This window comes from Microcaecilia unicolor, chromosome 3 (genome assembly GCF_901765095.1).
Source record: "Microcaecilia unicolor chromosome 3, aMicUni1.1, whole genome shotgun sequence".
Classification (NCBI taxonomy): domain Eukaryota; kingdom Metazoa; phylum Chordata; class Amphibia; order Gymnophiona; family Siphonopidae; genus Microcaecilia; species Microcaecilia unicolor.
Genome location: NC_044033.1, coordinates 93284149 through 93306941, shown reverse-complemented (window position 1 = coordinate 93306941; position 22793 = coordinate 93284149). Strand labels below are relative to the sequence as shown.

Genomic DNA, 22793 nt, shown 5'->3' with positions numbered 1-22793 from the left:
AATACCAAAGGCCTCCCTCGCTGTTGGGCCTCCCAGACAAGATGGAGTGCCCTAAGTATATTATCAGCCACCTGTCTCCCCTCCACAAACCCTGATTGATCTGGGTGTATCAACCTTGGTAGTATCCTCCCCACCCTGTTTGCAAGGACTTTGGATAAAATCTTGACATCTAAATTGATTAATGAAATTGGTCTATATGACCCACAGACTGATGGATCCTTGCCTGGCTTCAGGATTAATGATATACCCGCTTCGTGCATACTGGTTGGGAGTGAGCAACCTCGAAAGCATGCATTACTCACTCTCATTAATAGGGGACCCACCTCTCCAGCAAATATCTTATAAAACTTGGCAGAATACCCATCCACCCCCGGGGCTTTCCCCCCTTTAAGCCCTTTAATGACCTGTTTAATTTCTTCTATATGGAAAGGAGCCTCTAATTTTGCGCAATCAACCTCTGATAGCTTAGGCAGATGAAGATGACGCAGTACTCTTCTGATTTCGTCTTTTTCAACACCTAATTCACTAGTATACAATGTTTGATAAAATTGCAGAAATTGATCCCTGATATCCTTGTCTTTATACAACAGCTGATCACCCTGTCCCTTAATTTTCGTGATCAGAGAGTCTCGCTGTCTGTGGCGCAAACAATTAGCTAACATCTTCCCCGATTTATTCCCAAACTCAAAGAACTTTTGCTGGAGGCGCTTTCGCATAAACTCCACCCTGTCTACTTGTATTTGATCCAGGACCCCCCTCCACTTGCGAACCTCCCGCAGCTCCTCCTCCGTACCCCCCTCATGATGTCGGTGTTCCCAATATGCTAACCTCTCCCTGGCCTCCAGTTCCTTAGCCTCCCTTTTTCGCTTTTTCCTAGCCCCCCATTTAATTAGATGCCCCCGTACTACTGCCTTTAAAGCATCCCATAATGTTCCCTCTGAAACTACCCCTACATCATTCGTATTACAGTAATCTTTAATCACCTTACGGATGTCCTCACATACCTTTTTCTCTCCTAAAAGCCCCTCGTTAAGTCGCCAATATCGCTGCCTATCTTCTACTCCCAACCCTTTCAGGTCTATTTCCACTGGAGCATGATCTGAGATGGAAATAGATCCCACATCTGCATCCTTAATATGTTCCCAGAATGAACGACTACACCAGATCATATCAATCCTCGTGTAGGAGCATTGAGAATGCGAGAAGAATGTATAAGCCTTCTGAGTCGGGTGCAAAAGTCTCCACACCTCCAGTAAATCCAGTGTCGAGGTGAGCGACTTCAGTCTCCGAGCATGGGACATATGTGGAGTGGTGGACCCCTTTGAATGATCACTGGCAGTATTCCAAATGTTAAACTCTCCCCCCATAATCATTCCCCCCCTTTGAAAGTGAAGGAGCTCTTCTTTAATATGTGCAAAGAACTCTCCCTGTCCTGAATTGGGTGCATAAATATTTGCTATGGTCACAGCTATTCCATGTAGTCGCCCTCTAATTGCTAAGCATCGTCCCAAATCATCTCTGTAGATGTCTTCAATTTCAAATGCAACCCCTCGTCGAATATAGATGGCTAATCCACCCACTTTACCCCCTCGTTTATCAAAGTGCATTATACATTCACTATATGCCCTCTGGTTTAAAAGATGGGCTTCCCTGCGCCTAATATGTGTCTCCTGCAGCAGGGCAATATCCCAGCCGCTTCTCCGTAGTTCCCGAAACACCAAATTTCTTTTCCTTTGTGAATTTAACCCATTCACGTTCCAAGACCCCACCCTCAACCCTCCCCGTCCCACCCCCTTTGTTGCTGAGCGGTGTTGCTATCCGCCAGCTTAGAGACCTGAGGAAATAACCCCTCGCCAGAGCTGTCGCCCACAATCCTCCCTGTTTCTCCTTCCCCCCCCCCTAAAACCCTTCGTTCCCCAGCCTCCAACACACAACATAACTCTTTCACATATCAAAACAGTGCAGTGCAGTGAACAACCAACATTTCAACTCAAAACAGATTATTTCAAATAAGAGCTCGCCTTGTGGCCTTTCTGGGCCTCATGCAGCTTGAAACTTTATCAGACTAGAACCGGCAGTCTCACATACTTCCCTTCAGGGCACTCTGTCCTTTTCAGGCCTCTGTGGACCAGATTTTTTACTAGGTCCCGCCTTCTGCCAAGAAGTTCCTCTCCGTCCATTAGCTGCGGTGCCTGGGTTCCCTGTCTCATCCTCTGGAGGCATGTTAGTACATCCCAGCTCTTTCAAACATCTCCACGCTTCCTTCAATGTAACCACTCGCCTCGTCTGGCCCTCCACTGTGAATTGGAGGCCGAAGGGGAACACCCAGCGGTATCTGTAATTTGACTGTTGAAGGTATTTGGTCAGATCCCGAAACTCCCTTCTTCTTTGCAGCGTCCCCAGAGCCAGATCCTGGAACACTAGTACTTTTTGATTGTCCCACGGGATCTCTCCCAGCTTGCGTGCTTTGCGCCAAATCATGTCTTTAATCCGATAATCCTTAAAGCATACCACTATATCTCTGGGCTGCTTATCTCTTCGAGGTCCCAGGCTCCTGTGCGCTCTGTCCAGCAATATCACAGTTTCATCACCGGGTATTGGTGCCCCCTCAGCCGCTGCCATAATAGTTGCACAGATTTCTTTAACAACTCTGGCACAGTCCATATTCTCATCCGTTTCAGGGACCCCTTTAAATCTTAAATTGTTCCTTCTGGACCTATTCTCTAAGTCCTCAAGATCCAGTTGCATTTTTTCTTTTTCTGCACGCAGTGTTTTAACTTCAGATTGTAGTTCCACTATGTCCCTTTCCACGTGCTCCAGCACCTCCTCTGCCTGCTCCACCCTGGATCCGATATCTCTCACCTCCTTTTGAATATCAGCCACTGCTTCTTTAATCGTTTTCCGCACTGCCGCCATCTCCGCTTTAAGCGCTTTGAACCATCGCGTTACCTCCTGCTTGGATAGCTCGGATTCACTTTCCTGCTGCTCCATCAACCCCTCTGTCTCGGAGCCCGAGTCCGCATCCGCCATTTTGTCTTTTGCTTTGCGCGGTGTGCGGCTCGAAGTCGCCGCTCCGTCCCGCTGATCTGCTACAAATTTAAATTTTTCCAGGCGTTTGCGGGTCGCCATCGGTCCCCGATCTCCGCCGCTCAATTTCGCGGTTGCGATCGCGGTATTTGTGGGGGAATTCACTGTTTTCTCCGCTGCTCCGACGGAGCTTAAAACTTAGGCAGCCATCTCTGCCGATGACGTCACTTCCTCTCTCTCTCTACAATATTTTTCTGTCGGTGGTCCTCTTTCAAAATTTATTTATTAGTATTTATTTATGCCTTTTTGAAGGAATTCACTCAAGGCAGAGTACAGCAAGAATAAGTCAAATATAGGCAATAGACAAAATTAACAATACAAGGTATGGCATAGTATGCTACATTCTAATGTCAACATAAGATGCAATAAAACATTTTAATAGCAGCATAGGGTGTAAGCAAAGATGGAACATATATAGATAAGATAGAGTAGCAGGAGTTAGAAAATAAGGTGACTAAAGAAAGTTGCATGTGAAGTGAGAAAGGTGCTTGAATATTATCTCAGCTAGGGGTAAGAGTGAGTAAACATCCTTCTACAGAATAAGCAGCCTGTGTCACGCCATGTGTGTGTGACTAGCAAGTTAGTTACTACTTTCAAAAAAGGTTTGATTGAAGAGCTAAGCTTTCACTTGCTTCCTGATATAAAGATAGTTTTGTGTTAGTCTTTCAGGGAGTGCATTCCAGAGTGTGGGGTCTACTCTGGAGAAAGGTCACTGGCAGGTATCGCATTGTATGATGTCCTTAGGAAAGAGTGTGGTTAGGGATACTCCTTGGGAGGACCTTAGTGACTTTGGAGGTGTGTAAAGGGAGATCATGTTCTTCAAGTACTCTAGCCCATTTCCTTTAAGTGCCTTCAATATCAAACACAGAGTTTTAAATGTAACCCTGTATTGTACTGGTAGCCAGTGAAGTTTGTGCTAAAATGGTGTGATGTGGTCATGTTGCTTACAACTTTCTATTAGTCTTGCTGCAGCATTCTGAATCCACATTATAATAATCCAGTCTTGATGTTATCATGCATGCACAGCTGTGAGACTTGCCTTCTTCATGTAAGAAGAGAGGCAGCATAGTTGTCGCAAATGATAGAAGCTACTCTTGAAGGTTGCTTGGATTGGAGTCTAGCTGTATTCCAAGGTTCCTGACTTATGATTTGCATTTCCCAAAAGAGATTTTGATGTCAGATATTGTGCCCAGTTGTGTTAGGGACTCATAGAAGCTCAGTTTTATTTGGGTTTAGGCAAAATTTGTTGTTTTTAGCTGTTAAACTAATTTGTTGAATTGCTGTTAAACAGGTAGTCAGTTTAATCAGGGCTGTGGGTAAGTCAGGTTCAGTGAGTTTGAGTAGCTGCACCTTGTCTGTGTAGATGTAGAGTTGAATGTCCATTGACCAAATCAGCTCAGCTAGTGTCTTGAGTAAATATTGAACAGAATAGGTAACAGTATTGATCCTTGTGGTACTCCACAGGTCAATGACGATGAGGTGCTGTCAAACAGTATGGAATGTTGCCTATCTAATAGGATCTGAACCAAGTAAATACTGTTCCATTGATACCTGTTTCTGCCAGTCATGCTAGCATGATATCGTGATCCACAGTGTCAAAAGCTGCTGAGAAATCCAGCAGTAGTAACACTGAGGCAAATCCTGTGTCTCAATTTCTGTAAAGATCATCTAGTATGGATACAAGGACCGTTTCTCTTCCATAACGGGGTCTAAGTGCAGATGGACATAGATCTAGCCGGTTTCTGTCTTCTAGCCAATTGTTGTGTTGAAAACAGACTGTTCTATAAGTTTTCCAAGAAATGGGATGTTAGATACTGGCTGGTAACTTTCAGCCTTGTTCAAAGTTTTTCCTCTTTAGCAAAGGATGCGCCACTGGTCTTTTTAATGCTGTTGGTAGTTGCACATCTTTGATGGACAGGGGTCAAGGGAGCAGCTTGTTGGTTGAAAGACTTGTTAGGATTTTATCAAGACCCTCCTGTTATTGGGTTAAGTCCCTTATGTCTGTGTCAGGGGGGGGCAAGTTTGTGCACTCTTGGCTAGCTAACTGGAGACTGGGTGGAACTGCCTGTAAATCCTGAAGGAGTATTTTAATTTTGTTAGCAAAATCTGCAGCAAAATCATTACAGTTCAGTTTTGACTGAGTGAGATGGTTTTCTTGTGGGGGTTGCAGTAGACTGTTTTCTGTACTGAACAGGTGCTTGGTTGAATTGGCAGCTTGTTCAGTTCATTGAGAGAAATACTGTTTTGTGGCTGCTGTTGAGGCTTGGCGGCACTTTATTATGTTTCCTATAGTTAGCCTGTCCTCATCCGGGTGAGATTTCTGCCATCTCCTGTCCAGTTTCCATCTTTCGTTCTTAAGAGTCAGAAGTTCTGGAGAAAACCAAGGTAAGCATTTTTGATTGGGGCATAAGACTATTTTTAAAATGTGTGTTCTGAATATCAACCTGCTCTGATACTTTAGTTGTCTTTTCATCCACATGTGGATAGTCCAAGGCCTCTAGGAAATTCTCAGCAGTTAGTTGTTTTTTTTGTCTCTGATCTCCTTTCAAACTCTGGAATGTGCCATTTGTTTTGGGTGGTCACATAGGGAAAACTTAATTAGAAAGTGGTCTGTCCATGATAGGAGTGTTATTTTAATACCACTATCTCGGTATTCTGGGAAGTTGTTTAACACCTTTGTAGAACACCCTTTTCAGGGGTTGGAAAATTGATCACCTGTGTGAATCCTATTGCTGTCATCATGTCCAGGAAGACATATGGTGGTACCTGGAGTTTTGATTTGTAGATTGAAGTCTCCCATGAACACCATCCTAGGGTAATTCAGGGTCACTTGTGTAATCAGATCAAATAATTTTTGCATAGATGATGTGTTTCAAGGTACTTGGTATGCCATGAGCAACCAGATTGGTTTATTCTCTTCTGGCTAGATTAAAAGGGATTCTGATTCATTTAACTGGGGAGCGGCAATTCTGTGCAGTTTATTGTATCCCAAATCAGGACTGCAACCCCTCCAACCCTGTCTTCCTGTTCTCGGTTGATGTTGGTTATTTGAAATCTGTTGGGCATAGTGTGGTAAACTCCTACTTTCACCTAGCTAGGTTTCACTTATTCCTACGAGATGGTTTTCATGCATGACGACATGGATCGCTGAGGATTTCTTAGCCACTGATCTGGCATTCACCAGGCCTATGGTTCAAAAGGGTGGTCTAAGGATGCTGGGGATAGCTTTGGTATGGCAGTGAGTTGATTGATTAAGTATTGTTAGGGAGGTGTCTGAACTCTAGCACTTTTGTCTTCTCTTTGGTTGTGTGCATTTGGCCTTAGTAATTGTAGCATCTTTTGCTAGAGCCTTATTTCTTAATTATCATGGTGCTGGAACAGGTTGAGAGAGAGCTAGTTTTAATAGTTTCTGTGAATGTACAGTTATATCTTCTATAGCAGACTGTTAGAATGTGGGGAGAAGAAAACTGGATCAAAGAAGTATTCAGTTTGGAAGGAAATTTCTAATGTATATACATAGTTTTCTGTTTAAAATATTTGTTAATATTTGAGACAGTGTATGATTCTTTTTTTTGGACAGAGATAAACTGTGGGACGTACATGACTACTTATGTGGTTTGTATGAAGAATTAAAATCTTGGCGAGATGTTTACTGGCGCCTCTGGGGGACTATCAACTGGTTAACTTGTTCAAGATGTAAACAAGTGAGTAACAATCTGTTCCTATCAAGCACAAGAGAGGTTTTCAAGAAAGGAATGCTGTTTCCCTTAACAGTGGCATAAAAACTTGAAGCCTCTCTTATTGACTTGGAGCCGATTAATAGACAGCATGGTCATCGCTGAGCCCAGATATTCCATGCTGGGCCATTTCCAGTGACCGGCATTGAATATCCGGTTTATTTTTGGCTGCCAAGAACATAGCTGGCCAGGCCAATATTTAGCACTGGCCGGCTAAGTTTATAGCGGCCAAAGATAGACCTGCTATTGATGCAGCCAGATCTGGCCACCAACCTTAGCTGGCAATGCACTGAAAATCGGCGGACAGCGAGTTATATCGTGCGATATAACTGGCTATCCGCTAAGCCTAAACTGGGGATATTCAGCAGGAGACAGCTGGCTATCTCCCTCTGAATATTGGCTAAGTACCATTTAACCAGCCAGGTGCCGTTCCGACTGGTTAAATGGTTTTGAATATCGGCTGGTTTGTGCTATTCTGTTTTCCTTATGTTCAGCTCATTCAGCTTTGTGCTAGGTGTGATTTTTTGGTGGTGTTTGACTGCATATTAAAAAACATAAGTTTGGATATGTCCCAGTTTTTTTTGTTGAGAGTATTAAAGGGTATTGATGTATTTTATGTAGCAATTTTCTTATTTATGTTTTAATTCTTGTTCGCCGCTTTTGGCAATCATCAGTGTTCTGTGCCCGAGAAGTGCAGTTTATAAATTAGTAGATTAAGTGAAGTGAAATGAACTGTTTTGACTTTCCCTTGGAAGAGAAATAGACAGCATAGAGACTCTTAGGGAGAATTGGTGATTTTGCTATGAATATTTTTTATTCTTTTACATCTAGATTGGGGTTTGGAGAAAAGACCAGTTAATGATTGATGGAAAGCATTATATTTTTTTTAATGTTTGAGATGTGTTCAGTTGTCTTAAATCCTTATAAGAAAAAGAAATATTGGGGCAGATATTCAGCTGGTGGCGCTCAGCGTTTTTCTGACTGCTGCTGGTATTATGCCTGGAAATTACAGGCTGTGTCTGGGCTTTGGCATTGGATTTCCAGGTTGGCAGACCTGTCTGTAACATAGCCAGTTAAGTGCAATATTGAACATTTAACCAGCTATGGGGCACCGCATAAAATTAGGACTGATTTATTTGCAGTCCTATTTATATGGCTACCCTGGTAGGTTAAGTGCTAAATATCAGCATATCAGCATTTAACTGGCCAAGTGCTAATTCTGCCTCCAAAACAACCCCAGAATAACCAGTTTTGACATAGGTGTTAATCAGAGATGTTCAGTGGTACTAATTGGCTTCTTTTATACCACTGAAGTCTGAAGACTGTTGAAGCAGTGTACATTAGGTACAGAAGGTATTTTCTATCACTGGAGGGTTTACAATTAAAAAAAAAAAAAGGTGAAGTGGGATTTAAACCAGGGTCCACTCTCTCTGTTAGGCTTCTCCTCCTCTTCACATGGAAGCCTATTAAAAAGTTAATTTAAAAAAAAAAAGTACCATGAAAGTCTATAGTGCCTGAAGCTCTCACAGAGCCTAGTATCACTCAGGGGCGTAGCTATGGGTGGGCCTGGGTGGGCCCAGGCCCACCCAATCTCGGCCTGGGCCCGCCCAGTCTTTTGGGACCCTCACCTACCACGATGACGACTTCGTTTTTTTGCCCGCAGCGGCCAGCGGACGTAAAAGCAGCAAGTAGCGAACCAGTCTCGACTCCGCGTCCTTCGCTTAAGTTCCTGCCCTCTCAGCGTCCCGCCCGCCTGAAAGGAAATGACATCAGAGGAAGGCGGGACGGCACAGAGAGAGGGCAGGAAGCGAAGGACGGAGTTGAGACTGGCTCGCTGCTTGCTGCTTTTACGCTGCAACTTCGGGAGAGGAAGTGAGCCAGCCAGAAAGAAGCGATTTGCTTTCCACTCCTCCGCGCAGCCATCGCCGTTCGCTCAAAACACAGGGCAAGCAAACCTGTGAGCTGCTGCATCCACGTTGTCGTTCTTTTGAGGGGGGGGGCAGGGGAGATGCCAGATAGAATGGGGAAGGGGATTGAAATAAACAGGATGGGCAGGGGAGAGATGAGAATTGCCAGACAACAGGGATTGATGGAGGGGGCAAGGCAGAGAGGAAATTTGCTGGAGATGGATGGAGGAGAAGGCAGGGGAGAATGGAGAATTGCTGGACGGAGCGGAGGGCAGGGGAAGGGGAAGGAGGAAAATTGCTGGACATGGCTAGATGGAGGGAAAAGGGGAGAGAGGAAATTGGCTGGAGATGGATGGATGGAGGAGAGGGCAGGGGAGAATGGAGAGTTTCTGGACGGAGCGGAGGGCAGGGGAAGGAGGAGAATTGCTGGACATGGCTAGATGGAGGGAAAAGGGGAGAGAGGAAATTGGCTGGAGATGGAAGGATGGAGGAGAGGGCAGGGGAGAATGGAGAGTTGCTGGATGGAGCAGAGGGCAGGGGAAGGAGGAGAATTCCTGGACATGGATGGATGGAGGGAAAAGGGGAGAGAGGAAATTTGCTGGGTATGGTTGGATGGAGGAGAGGGCAGGGGAGAATGGAGAGTTGCTGGACGGAACGGAGGGCAGGGGAAGGAGGAGAATTGCTGGACATGGCTAGATGGATGGAAAAGGGGAGAGAGGAAATTGGCTGGAGATGGATGGATGGAGGGGAGGGCAGAGGAGAGAGGAGAATTGCTGGATGGAGCAGAGGGCAGGGGAAGGAGGAGAATTGCTGGACATGGATGGATGGAGGGGAAAGGGGAGAGAGGAAATTTGCTGGGTATGGATGGATGGAGGGAGGGCAGAGGAGAGAGGAGAATTGCTGAACATGGATGGATGAATGCAGGGGACAGAGGACATTTGCTGGATATGGGTGGATGGAGGAGAGAGCAGGGGAGAATGGAGAGTTGCTGGATGGATGGAGGGAAGGGAGAGAAGTCAGGGAGGAGATGCACATGGATGGAGGGGAGGGAAGAGAGGAGAAATGCTGGACATGGATGGAGTGGAGGGCAGGGAAGAGAAGGAAAAATGTTGGACAAGGATGGAGGGGAGGGAAGACAGAGGAAGTAGAAGCACATGGATGGAGGGGAGTAAGGAGAAATGCTGGATATGGATCAAGGGGAAACTGCTGAGTTTAAGGGCTGGTTTGGAACACGTTGAGGGCAGATACTGAAACTCGATTAAGGTTATGGACAGGGCTACAGATGGTAGACAGGACACATAGGACACAGGAGGATGGTGGACATGGTGAGAGAAAAAATATCAGATGGAAAGAAGACACTGCATGAAACAGAAGACACTGGGACCAAAGCAAATAGATCAGACAACAAAGGTAGAAAAAAGTATTTTATTCAGAATTTATTAATTGGAATATGTCAGCTTTTGGAAATGTACATCTGTGATATTTTGCATGTAAGTTTCAATTTTTCTGGTATTGCTGCATGCTGAGTCTGACTTCTTGAGTTAACTTTCCAGTTCAGTATTTTGCCTTCATATTTTTTGATTTCTAGTTCCTTGTGTCATGTCTGTTGTGTCATGTGTTTTTCATGTGTGATGAAGGTGCAGTATTCTGATAGCGTGTAGTATTTGCAGCCCTTTTTGTTTTGCTTTTTTTTTTTCACGAGGTAGTGTATTGGTGTTTTAGAGCCTAGTGTAATTACAGTTCTGCCTTTTCAAGCATAAGGTTGTAGCTCGTCCTGTCCTTGGAATTAGTGCTGTTATGGTTTAGTAAGGATATGAGTGTGTTTTTGCACAAGTTTGTGTATAGCATTTTGCAGTGGAGAGATTGTGGGATAATGTAATTATATTTAAAAATATCAATTTTTCCATTAAGTATGTATGTGGTTATACTGATGCAGGGCAGCTGTTGGGCATCAAGTGAATTCTAAGGCATTATTTTGTAGGATCTCAAGAGACGCTACTCAAACTTATTTAGACAGTGCGTGCCCACCCATATTAGCTCTGGGCCCACCCAAAATCTCAGGTCTGGCTACGCCACTGGTATCACTTGATTATTACTGGAGCAAAGGTGGGCAGCAACCACTGGGGGATTAACTAGGTGGCTTGCCTTAATCCCTGCAGTGGACAGCTTTTCAATTGGAGCCTCTCTCTGTAATCTGGACCTGCCAAGTAGCAGGTCTAAATAACATACATCTTTTTGGACATAAACAGTGTCAGGCTTCTCACGGAAGTACAGGGTTTGTGAGCCCTTGGACCCCATAATAATCCAGAAGTGATAGTAAAACAGAGTGATCCACCAGATCAAATGCACTAGAAAGATACTGCATCACAAGAACTTTCCTGCCCATACTAATTTCTTGCCTTATCTCAGATAATACAGTGGCCAGGACTCTCTTGGTGCTGAAGCCTTTTCTGAAACCAGATTGAGGTTCATGTAGAATATCATGATGAAAGAGATAACTCATCAGTTGCTGTAACCTACTGTCTCCAGCAGATATTTGCAAGGTGGTGATGTGGTCGATGCTGCATACCTTTGCCAAGCACTACAGGATGGATATTGCATAGCGCCCGGAACCCCGTTTTGTGGCTTCTGTCCTCAAGGTAGTGGCACCAGGATCCCACCCACATTAAAGTACATACTGATGGTTCTTTGAGTTTATGTGAGAGTAAGGGTCTATTGTTTTGCTTAGATTGAAGCTGATCTTTGCTGCCCTCAGAAAGCTGCTGCCTGAGATGATGGCCTAATCTTGCTAATGGATGGGATGACCCTGTTTCCAGCTTGTTGTATAGTGGTTTAATTAATATTGCAGCAGTATGCTATTGAGAACTAGAGATATTTATCTATTAGGTTATAAGTCTTTTCTTTATAAATGTGGACTAAACAGAGTGTTTAAAGGGTTGTTTTCTTCTGTATTTTGAATTTAAAATGATGCTGTATGGTTTATGGTTTATTAGCATTTGCTATACTGCCTGGACTGACTGGCAGGTCATGTCAAAAAGAAAAGAAATTACAATAAATTGACAGGAAAGAGAGGCATTCATTCACAAACAGCTGGAAGTGGATGGGGAAAGGGGGAGGCTCAGAGAGAGAGAGAGGGACCAGGTAGGCAGAAGGGAGGGGGGCAGAGGCAGTTAAGGGAAGGGGTGCAGGAGGGAAGGAGGGAGAGGACAGCAGCGGTCAAGCCCAACCTTTTTAGGAGGAGGTGAATGCCTGGGTAAAAAGCCAGGTTTTTAATCCAGATTTGAAATTCTTAAATGAGAGTTCCGCATGGAGACTCATAGGAAGAGAATTCCAAAAGAAAGGAGCAGCAAAGAAGGAGCGGTGTTGAGTTGATTCTAGTTGGGCGAGTTTAGGGCCAGGTACAATTAGGCGGTGATCATTTATGGAAATAAGGAGGCGAGTTGGTGAATATGGAATGGTGAAAGAAGAAAGATATGGTGGAAGACCAAGCCTGTGGGCCTTGAATGTAAGAACTAGTAGTTTTGGGGTTTTTTTTAGTTATTTTTTATTAGTTTGAAGAGTATGCACTGGTGGATTGGAAGCCAATAAAATTTCTGGAGCAGTGGAGACACATGGTTGTATTGATGAGTATGATGACATAACAATCGAATGGTCATATTCTGGAGAGATTGAAGTTTCTTAATGTTAGCTTTTGCGTAGCCAAAGTAGATTATATTGCAATGATTTAGTCTCATAATGAGTAAAGACAGGATCAGTGAATTGAAAATATCAAAACTAAAATAACAGTAAATTATTCGGAGTTGACGAAGTATGTAGAAATCCATTTTACATACATTGGATATCTGAGGTGTAAATGACAGATGTGATCCCCATGTATCTAAATGCGTCGACTGGCTGATAGGAAGAATCAAAACCTAAGATGGACAGATGGTGTAGAAAGGCCACCTGTAAACCAATAGGGCAAGGTTTTGTCTTTGTTCAGCTCTAATTTATGGTCAGTAAGGCAATCATGAAGTGGGCCAAGAGAGGGGTTGTACAGGTTCATAGGAAAGGGAAGCAGAATATCATCAGCGTAAAAATGAAATGAGATACCAGCAGACTGAATTAAAGATGCCAGAGGACTGAGAAACGAATTGAAGCGTCGATAGAACAGAGCCTTATGGGACTCCACAAGGCAGGAATCAGGGAGGGGATCTAGATGACAACTGTGTAAGAACAATTGGAAAGGAAGAGACCCTGAGAGACCAAGAGATGAGAGGAGAGATGGCAGGAGAGGGTGGTCCACAAGGTCAAAGGCAGCAGTGAGGTCGAGAGAAACAGCCAACACCATGTTGTGATCGTCCAAATGAGTGTAGATTTCATTGAGAATAGCAGTAATAACAGTTTCTGTGCTAAGATGTGCTCTAAAGCTGGACTGTTTGGGGTGAAGAGCAAGGGACTGTTAAGGAAAAACAATTACTTATCCCTGGTGGTAAGTAGCATGGAATCTTGCTACATTTTGGGATATTGTGACTTGGATTGGCCACTGTTAGAAACCTTTGCTCTGACCCAGTAATGAAATGTTTATGTTCTTATGTATTTTGAAATTGCATAAATAAAAAATAAATGCTGTAAATAAGCAAAGTATTGCTATACATTTAGGGACTCATTTTTGAAAGAGAAAGACATACAAAAAGTGCCATAATCATCATTTGGACAAATTTCTTCTCAAAATGTCCAAATAGTATTTTTGAAACCTGTTTTGCAGAAGTTTATCTATGCAATTCATCTGCAATGCATCCAAATCACAAGGGGGCATGTGGGACTAGGACATTCCTAACTTTTGGACGTTTTACAGCCATAATGGAAAAAAATGAAAATATCTAGAGCTGAAACTTCAATGTTTTGGTCTAGACCTGTTTTTAGAATGAATAAGGCACAAAAAGGTGCCCCAAATGATGAGATGACCACTGGAGGAAATCAGGGATTACCTCCCCTCCTACCCCCCAAAGATGTGAATATAACAATACTACTTACCAGCCTCTATGACAGCTGCAGATGTTATAGCCAGTTCAAATAGAGCAGCAAGCAGGTCCCGGGAGTATAGTGGTCAGTGCAGTGCACTGTAGAGAGGGGGACCCAGGCCCATATCCGATTCTACCTATTACACTTGTGGTGGAAAGTGTGAACTCTCTATAACTCACCGAAACCCTACTGTACTCACATATAGGTGATCCCTTCACTCATAAGGGCTATTGTAGTGGTGTACAGTTGGGGGTGGTGGGTTTTAGAGGACTCAGCAGACAAGATAAGGGGATAACAGTGAGATTTGTACCTGGAAGGTTTTATATAAAGTCCACAGCAGTGCCCTATAGGGTGCCCCATTGCTCTCCTGGGATGTCTGTGTGACCAGTCTGCTAAGAATGCTGACTCCTACATCTCAATAGCTTGATTTTCTCTGTTTTCCATTTTTTTTCCTGAAAATGGACCAAAAAGATAAACGCACAAAGCACAAAAACATGTTACTTTTGGCCAAAGATAGACAATTTGCTTTTTTGAAAATGTCCATATTTCCTATTCGGATTTGGGACGTTTAACACAGAATTTTCAAAGTCTAACTTAGATGTCATATCGAAAGTGCCCCTCTTACTCTACTTTAAAGGCGGAAAAGACCTCAATAGTCCAGGATTGGTTAAAATAGTGTTACAATTTGGACTTTTAAAATTTTTTCATTGGTCAAAAACCTCCTATAATTTATATTCAACTTATTTTAGTGTGTTATTTTTTGCTTATTTTTTTCAATTTCATCGTTATGCTGTACAACAGTGTCCAATTTTCCAGGACCAAATTAAATTGAAAGCAAGTGTCAATAGCACTTAAAACTCAATAGAGTCCACCATTTCACCTTCTAAATTCTTCAAGGTTATTGCTGCATGCTCCTATTCTCTGCATACATATCCTTGAGTCTGAAGCAGTATAAACAGAAATCATTATCACTGCTTCAGCATTACCTTGATATTGTAAAGTATTTTTGGCTTCTTACTCTCTGTATTCCTGTCTGGCTGTTTACACAAACAAAATGATGCATGTTTCTAAGTAAGATGGCATTATCATAGCCAAGTATACTTGTTGCGTTTATAAGACAAACCCACTTTTCTGCTTTATAGACTGTGGGTGTTTAGCAATAACATAGAATGGTGTGGGTTTGTCTCACAAACACATGACAAATATATATGGCGATGATTGGTTCTCCATAATGACTGTGTCTTAAAAATAAGTGCCATTTTGTTTGTGTAAAGAGCCAGACAGGAACATAGACATATGATAGAGTAAGGAGCCAAAAATAATCTACAATATCAAAGTAATGTGAAATCAGTGATAATGATTTCTGTTTATACTGCTTCAGACTCAAGGATATGTATGCAGAGAATAGGAGCATGCAGCAATAACCCCTAAAGAATTTAGAAGGTGAAATGGTGGACTTCTTTGGGTTTTGTTAAGTGCTATTGACGCTTGCTTTCTGGACACTGTTGTACAGCATGAATAACGATGAAATTGAAAAAAATAAGCAAAAATAAAACACTAAAATAAGTTGAATAAATATAAATTATGGGAGGATTTTGACCAATGAAAGATTCTTAAAGTCCAAATTGTAACACTTTTTCAACCAATCCTGGACTATTGAGGTCTTTTCCTCCTTTAAAGTAGGAAAAGCATATGTATGCAGAGCACTGGAGCATGCAACACTTGGCTCTCAAAGAGCCAGAAGATGAAACGGTGGCTTCCGTTGGGTTTTTTTTTTTTTTTTTTTATTAATTTTTATATACTTATTACAGAAATTATCATACTGCAAAAGTGTAATACAGCCTTTAAAGTAATTAATACAAGAATAATAATAATTAAACAAATTGTCCTAATAAAGACAAAATATCGGCTTCCTTAGACCCCAATAAAGGGGGGTAGGAATTAGTGAAGATAACACAATCATAACATATAAATGAAAAATTTTGGTTCCGTTAGTCCCATGTATATCTCAACTCTATCGTTGTTTATTGTCTAGGAAAGTCTGAAGCTGATCAGGCATATAATATATATATTTGACTTGATTTAACCTGATGACACATTTACAGGGATATGCCAGGAGGAAAGAACCTCCCAATTCCAATACTTTGGACCTCATAGAGAGAAACTTTTTACGTTTTTCTTGTGTAGACTTAGTCACATCCGGATAAAGCCAGATCTTTTGGCCAGCAAAAACACGGTTAGTTGATTTGAAGTAAAGACGCATTACTGCGTTTAAATCCTGTTGAAATACAAAGGAAATTATCAACGTCCCCCTTTCAGGAGATTCTTCAATTGTTTGCTCCAAAATGGCTGTGACATTTTGTAAGTCTATAGAGTTCTCTGTCCCAACTTTTTTCATCGTACTTGGTATGTAATAGATCTTATTCAAAGGAGGAAATACTTCTTGGGGAAAATTGAGATTTTCTTTTAGATATCTCTGGAACATATCTTTTGGAGATTCTCCCAATATTCTAGGGAAATTCAATATTCGGAGATTTAATCTCCTATTAAAGTTCTCTACTTGTTCCAGCTTTCTTCTGATTTCCATATTATCTTTTACCACAGCCATTTTAAAATCATCAGTTTGCTTTGTCTCTCTCTCTAAGGCCTCAATCTTAGAAGAAAAATCTTGTGCTTCCGTTGGGTTTTAAGTTGAATGCTATTCATGCTTGTTTTCAATTTAATTTGGTCCTGGAATCAAATTGGACATTGTTGTATGGCATGAACAGTGATGAAAATGATATGATTCAAGAGTCAAATGTAAACTATGGGAGGTTTTTGACCAATGAAAGAGATTCTTAAAAGTCCAACTTGTGGCAATTCTTCAGCCAGTCTTGGACTACTAAGGTCTTTTCCTCTTTTTTATAGTAGAGTAAGATGCTCATTTTCAAAGCACATAGACTTACAAAGTTATATAGGTTACTATGTGCTTTGAAAATGAGCACCTAAGTGTATAGCGGTACTTTGTTTATTCACAGTATATGTTGTGGATATAGTACTATACAAGCAAAGGATCATCTCACTTGTTTTATAAATTTAAAAAAAAATCTCTATTCTAAATCCTCTCTCTTTCTTCAAAGCATATTTATATCTTCAATTTTCTTCCTGTATGCTTTGACTAATACCAATGACAATTTATTAGTCACCCCCTGGACCATCTCTATATATCCTTTTTAAGTTGTGGTCTCCAGAATGCACACAGTTCTCTAAGGGGGCCCTTTTAGTAAAGGGTTGCTGCGTGGCAAATTGGAAGTATTGCTGGCCTAATGCGGCTGCCGTTGGTAGTTTCGCCCCAGCGCATGGCATTTCCATCGCGATCGGAGGTAGTTGGGCAGCGCTGCACTCTGCCTGGCTACCAATGGGTTAGAGTGAGATCCCTTACCGCCATTTCATTTTTTTTCACTTTTACCCGCTGTGGTAAAAGGGGCCCTAAATGAGGTCTCACCAGAGACTTACACAGAGGAATGACTAAATAGCGGTTACTTCACTTTAGCAGATCTGTTTTAATCAAATGAGATCATTTTAAGTTCTGCAGCAGTTCTAAGGTTAAACTCATTTCCTGATTTTTGTTGTCTTTATTTTTTTTTTAAAACAGGTTTTTTTGTGCACTGAGCTGTCTCACTGTCAGTATCATCCAGAGCCAGCTCTTTATCTTGGCTCTGCAAGTGCACTGGCTTCGTCAGGTACTGGCATATATCCTTGCTGTAACCAAAGAGTCCTTCGATTTGACCCTACTCAACTTCCAAAGGTAAATTTTCATATTTTTTTTTCAAAAAGTAAAATGGCTGTGTACAATTGTTAATATTTTACTGTATCTGGAAGAAAACAGAGTAATGGTTACATCAGACATAAATTAGTTGTTTGGTTTAGAGTTCTATGGTTAAATGGTTCAGAGAATATGGTTTTGAGATGCACATAAAAAATAAATATGTACATAAGAAAACCTGACAAGGATAAAATGTGGGCTCTGATCTAGAAAACATTACTAGAAGAACACAGAAACAGCCCCAAAACTCAGGGAACCAGAAAACATTTGGTGATTACAGCAAACTAGTACACAAAAAGGGATCCAAGAAACCATCCCCAGGTGTAGATAGGATAAAGTTGAAAAAGAAAAAGAAAAACCAGACCCAATACATCTTGGAGTGGAAGAGTAACCTAGTGGTTAGTGCAGTGGACTTTGATCCTGGGGAACTGAGTTTGATTCTCACTGCAGCTCCTTGTGACTCTGGGCAAGTCACTTAACCCTCCATTGCCCCTGGTACAAAATAAGTACCTGAATATATGTAAACTGCTTTGAATGTAGTTGCAAAAACCTCAGAAAGGTTGTATATCAAGTCCCATTTCCCTTTCCCTTTACTGTCTTACCTGAATTCAAACATTAGGCGCTTTCACACCATTTTCCCTCTTAACCTGAAAAAAAAAGGGGGGGGGGGTTCAAAGAAACAATATACAATTTTTAAAGCCTAATAATCCAAATACAAGTTTAGCCTCAAGTGAGAGGGCCTTCAGGTGCATTCCTAGGAATTGTTTCTGTACAATTGGGCTTTTTACACATACCAGGAAATGTAGAAATCTTATCTCCCAAACACAGTAAATTCTAATTCTGGAAATGTAAATGCAGCACTGTGCTCTTACCTTGGGTGAAAAACAAACAACATCAGTAACATTATCATTTTAACAACTTCTGTCCAGACCTTTCCAAACACATCCAAACTATCACAAGATAAGTCTATCGATTTTTCCTCCTCTTTACCCTAAATGGAGATAATAAATAATATTTCAGGAGAGTGCAGACTCAAACTTTAAAATCTCCATCAAGCACCACTGAAAGAGTTTCCTAGGAGGTGAGGTCAGTGGCCGAAGGAAGTTTAGGAGAGAAGCTCGAATGTTTAGAGAAACTTTCCAAATTCTTCAGTATCCTATGGATTTTTAACTTGTCCTGGATAATTGCATCCTTTACTGCTTTCATTTGACTAGCATTACAGTAATTCATGCACTTGAAGTTTTCCTTTGTATTGAGAAGAAAGTTTTTAACAAGGGTCAAACAAATCTTAAGAAGAGAAGCCACAACAGTCCAAGTCAAATCCAGTGTGATGGTTGTCATACTTGAATGGGAATTCCAGGAGAAGAATCTGAATGCCTGGAAGTTGAAAGAAGTTTCTACTAGCCCTCCATCGCTTGGGTCCCTCAAAACTGGCGATGGCAAATACTTGTTTCACCCAAATTGTATTCCTAGCTCTCCAGTATAGAGCTTGTCCCATGGTGTGGCCACCCTCCTGCCCCACTGCTTCCCCAGCTCTCATGGTACATCCAAGGACAGTTGCTATACCACTGCTGTTAACACAGTTAAAGAGAGGCAAAAAAAACCAACAGTCAGTCACAGTCACAAGACAATTGGAAAAAATCAAGAAAACAATACAATATGTTAAAAAATCTTTAGTATTGTTTAGTTCATTTGCTGGTACAAAAGTCATCTGCTCAAGGTGGTCCCGTTTTGGCTTATGCGTGTTTCAGGGGCATATGATGATCTTCGAAGATAAGCAGGACAGCGTTTCTCACATAAGGGTGATGTCATCCAACGGAGCCCTGGTGTAGACATTACCCAGTGTACTTTACCTTTAAGAGGCCTTTGGCAGCATCCCACTGCATATGTGCGAGTGCCTTTCTGCCCAGCGTGAGTGCATGGGACCAGGAGTCTTCAGTTTTCTTCAGAGCAGAGAGGTTGCATTTCTGGTCTCTCCTTGGCATGTCAAACTTTTTTTCAGCTTTTTTGGTTAAGCAGTGCCCTTTTTTTGTGGTACTTTTTTATTTAATTCTTTTTTTTTCTTATTTCTCTTTCCCCATTATTTTATTTTATTTTTTAACTGCTTTTGCAGCAAATTTGATTCCTTTATTTTCGCGGCTCCTGAGACCTCTGAGGCCTGCTTGCTGGCCGGATCCTTTTGCCCCATTTTTTTCTTCTTGGTGAAGTTTCTTTCACCCTCACAATTTAGCCATTTGATTTCACATCAGCCATTTTTCCTGTCATGTTCCAGAAGATTCTCAGTGGCTTCAAGCACTGTGCTTGCTGCAACAGTCATATCTGGGACTGATCCCTATAGCTGGTTTCTGTCATGCCTGGGTCCAGACTACAAGGCCTCTAACTATGTTTAAAAATTCAGAAAAAAACCCAGAAAAGCAGAGAGGCTCAGTTCAAGAAACATTTTGGCGCTCCTAAGTCTGGTCCATCAACATCGGCATCAGAGACATTGGTCTCCATAGCTGCTGGAGCTGCATATGACATTGGGCGTGTACCGGCATCAAGGAGGTCTGCTGCCTCAACATCAGGCGCTAATAGGGGACCCTGGAACCAGTCAGCATTGGACATGTGTGAATTTGAAGACGTTCTTGTCAGCACCGAGGGACCACAATGCTGAGCATCAAGCAAAGGCTAAGAAGTATCACAATCGCTTCTTCTCAAAGCACAGTGCCTGGAGCTCTGGGACATTGGTGCTGCTGGCACTCTAAAAGTGTTGGAGCTGAGAGGATCAGTCCCCCTCTGTTGAAGCAGTTATGATGTGCCAGTCTCCCCGCAGCCGGGACCCCTCTTCCAGTTTGACACCAGCAGATTCACAGGCTGTCTTCTTTTTGGCCCCCCCCCCCCCCCCCCAACTTTTACTGATGCCTGCCCTTGAAGAATGGTTCCGGGCTATGCTCCAGGGGGAGCTGGGCTGTCTTCTGCAGCAGCATAGTACTAAGGCATCAAGGACGCTTGCACCAGCTGTGGAACCACTCTAGCCCAACTTGGAGGCCCATGCCCTGCCTGTTAAGCGGTTGGTGATGCCGGTGCCTCTATAGGCATTGGGGCTGGCACCAACCGATGCAGTGAACCTCTCTCGATCAGGGGAGTAAGTTACCCTGGATTCACAAAGAAGATCTGTACTTCAGAGTCCACCATCGAGGCTTGGACATACCTCCATTCGGCAAAGGCACAGACTCGGACGTCTCACAACAAATATTTTGTTGAGTCTGAGACAGGATCATTCCTGGATGTCCAAGGAGGAACCAGAAGAAGAAGTCTCTTGGTCTGCCTTTGGACCCCTCCCCACCACAATAGAGAAGGAAATCCCCTCCAGAAGAGCTGTTCTTTTGCAGGCTTTTTGCAGGAAATGGCAGAAGCCAGTCCATTTCAGTTGGAGACTGAGGGTGAGCCCAAGGCACAATTGTTGACTGTCCACAACTGTGATCCATCTAAGTAAACTATGACTGTTCCCGTTCACAGTATCTTCATGGATGCAGAGATGAAGAACTGGGGACCCCTCTCTGTGCAGGTAATTCCTAAGAGGGCAGACTATAAATAGAGTTCAGAAGGCTCTCGGATTCGAGAAGGCACAGTTGCCTCACCACTACATGGTGGTCGAATCTGACCTCAAAAGAGCCAGAAGTTTGAAGACTCATGCCTCGGTTTCTCCAGGCAGGGAGGCTCAAACACTGGATTCTTTTGGGAGGAAAGTTTATCTAGCTTTGATGCTTTGCTTATCTATTGCATCCAGACCTATCAGCTCTGCATGAGCTTCTACTTGACTCTGCAGACACTCTCTCACCGGAACAGGCTGTTGAGCTTCGCCAGCTAGCTTCCAAGCAGAAAGAGTGCAGAAAGTATTTGGCTAGGGGCATTTTGGCACTTTTGATGTGGCATCCAGACTCTCCGCTTTAGGGGTCAGTATGCGTAGATTCTCATGGCTACGTATCTCAGACCTAGAACCTGCAGGTCAGAAGTTTGTGGACATCCCGTGCTGAGGAGAACAATCTTTTTTTGAACAATGTGGAGGAGGTTGCTGACCTTATCAAGAAACATGCTGACACTATCAAGTTCTCTCTCGGCTGCCTTCTCCTGTGGCCCCCACTTCTCAGAGGTTTTCTGGAGGACATAAAAGGGGCTCCTACTACTCTCAAAGGTGCAGATTAACCCTTTCTTCCCATCCTCAACAACAGTCCCTGCCCCATTGCTCCCAGCCTTGACAGTAGTGCATTCAAAAGACCCATCCAGCTCCCTAGTCTAAGCAGGAGACAAGCTTTTAATTGGTTCCAGGAAAGCATAGCTGCCATCATAGTATAGCTGCCATCATAGTATCTCTCCCGGATGACCTACCGCTAGAAGGGAGACTAAATTTTTTTCATCAATGGTAGCCCCTTGTAATCTTAGGTTGGTGAGTTCTCCAAATAGTCTGGGTAGGGTACACCCTCCATTGGTAAAGAAAACCTCCAAATTGCCCACTAAGAATGTCTTATCTCGGCTCTCAGCACCGAAAAGTGCTTGCAGAAGAACTTTCTTCCCTTTTAAAGGCCCACGCAGTTGGACCCATTCCACCAGGGGAAAAAGAGAAGGAATTCTATTCCAGGTACTTTCTCGTGCCCAAGAAGATGGGGGGATTTTGCCCCATCCTAATCAATTCCTTTCTGCAGTTCAAAGAGTCTGTTGAGCAAATAGGCATTCCCACATGGCTCAAACAGCATCTGTTTTAAGCAGTTACTTGGCTACATCGGGCAGGTGACTTTTGTTCCAGCAAATGATCTAAATATTATTAAAGACTTTACTGCTTTGTTTTCTTGATTTTTTTTTCCAGCTCTCTTCCCACTGCTGTTGGCTCATTTAGCAGCTCACAGATTTCCAAGAAGTTACTGGGCCCAGTATTTTTTTTTTATTTTTTTGTTACATTTGTACCCCGCGCTTTCCCACTCATGACAGGCTCAATGTGGCTTACATGGGGCAATGAAGGGTTAAGTGACTTGCCCAGAATCACAAGGAGCTGCCTGTGCCAAGAATTGAACTCAGTTCCTCAGTTTCCCAGGACCAAAAGTCCACCACCCTAACCACTAGGCCACTCCTCCACTATGCTAAGTGAAGCATTGCTTTTGTTCAGAATTAAGGGGTCCCGAGCCCCCCCAAGAAGGCTTAAATGACCTTAATCTGACTCCATCTCTGAATAGCCCTAGAACTGGGGCAATCAGGGGGTTGTGAAGTTCTAAGAGGAGT

General features: G+C 42.8%; 1 protein-coding gene across 3 annotated transcripts in view; it reads left to right on the top strand.

The window, feature by feature from the left end:
- The window catches only part of KIAA1841 (KIAA1841 ortholog), a 155845-nt gene that overhangs the window by 64589 nt on the left and 68463 nt on the right, over positions 1 to 22793 (top strand). For all 3 annotated transcript variants that reach the window (XM_030196181.1, XM_030196182.1, XM_030196183.1), the window contains exons 10-11: positions 6668 to 6791; positions 17370 to 17522. In XM_030196181.1, the coding sequence (XP_030052041.1) occupies positions 6668 to 6791; positions 17370 to 17522 (277 nt within the window). The remainder of the gene's footprint in view (positions 1 to 6667; positions 6792 to 17369; positions 17523 to 22793) is intronic.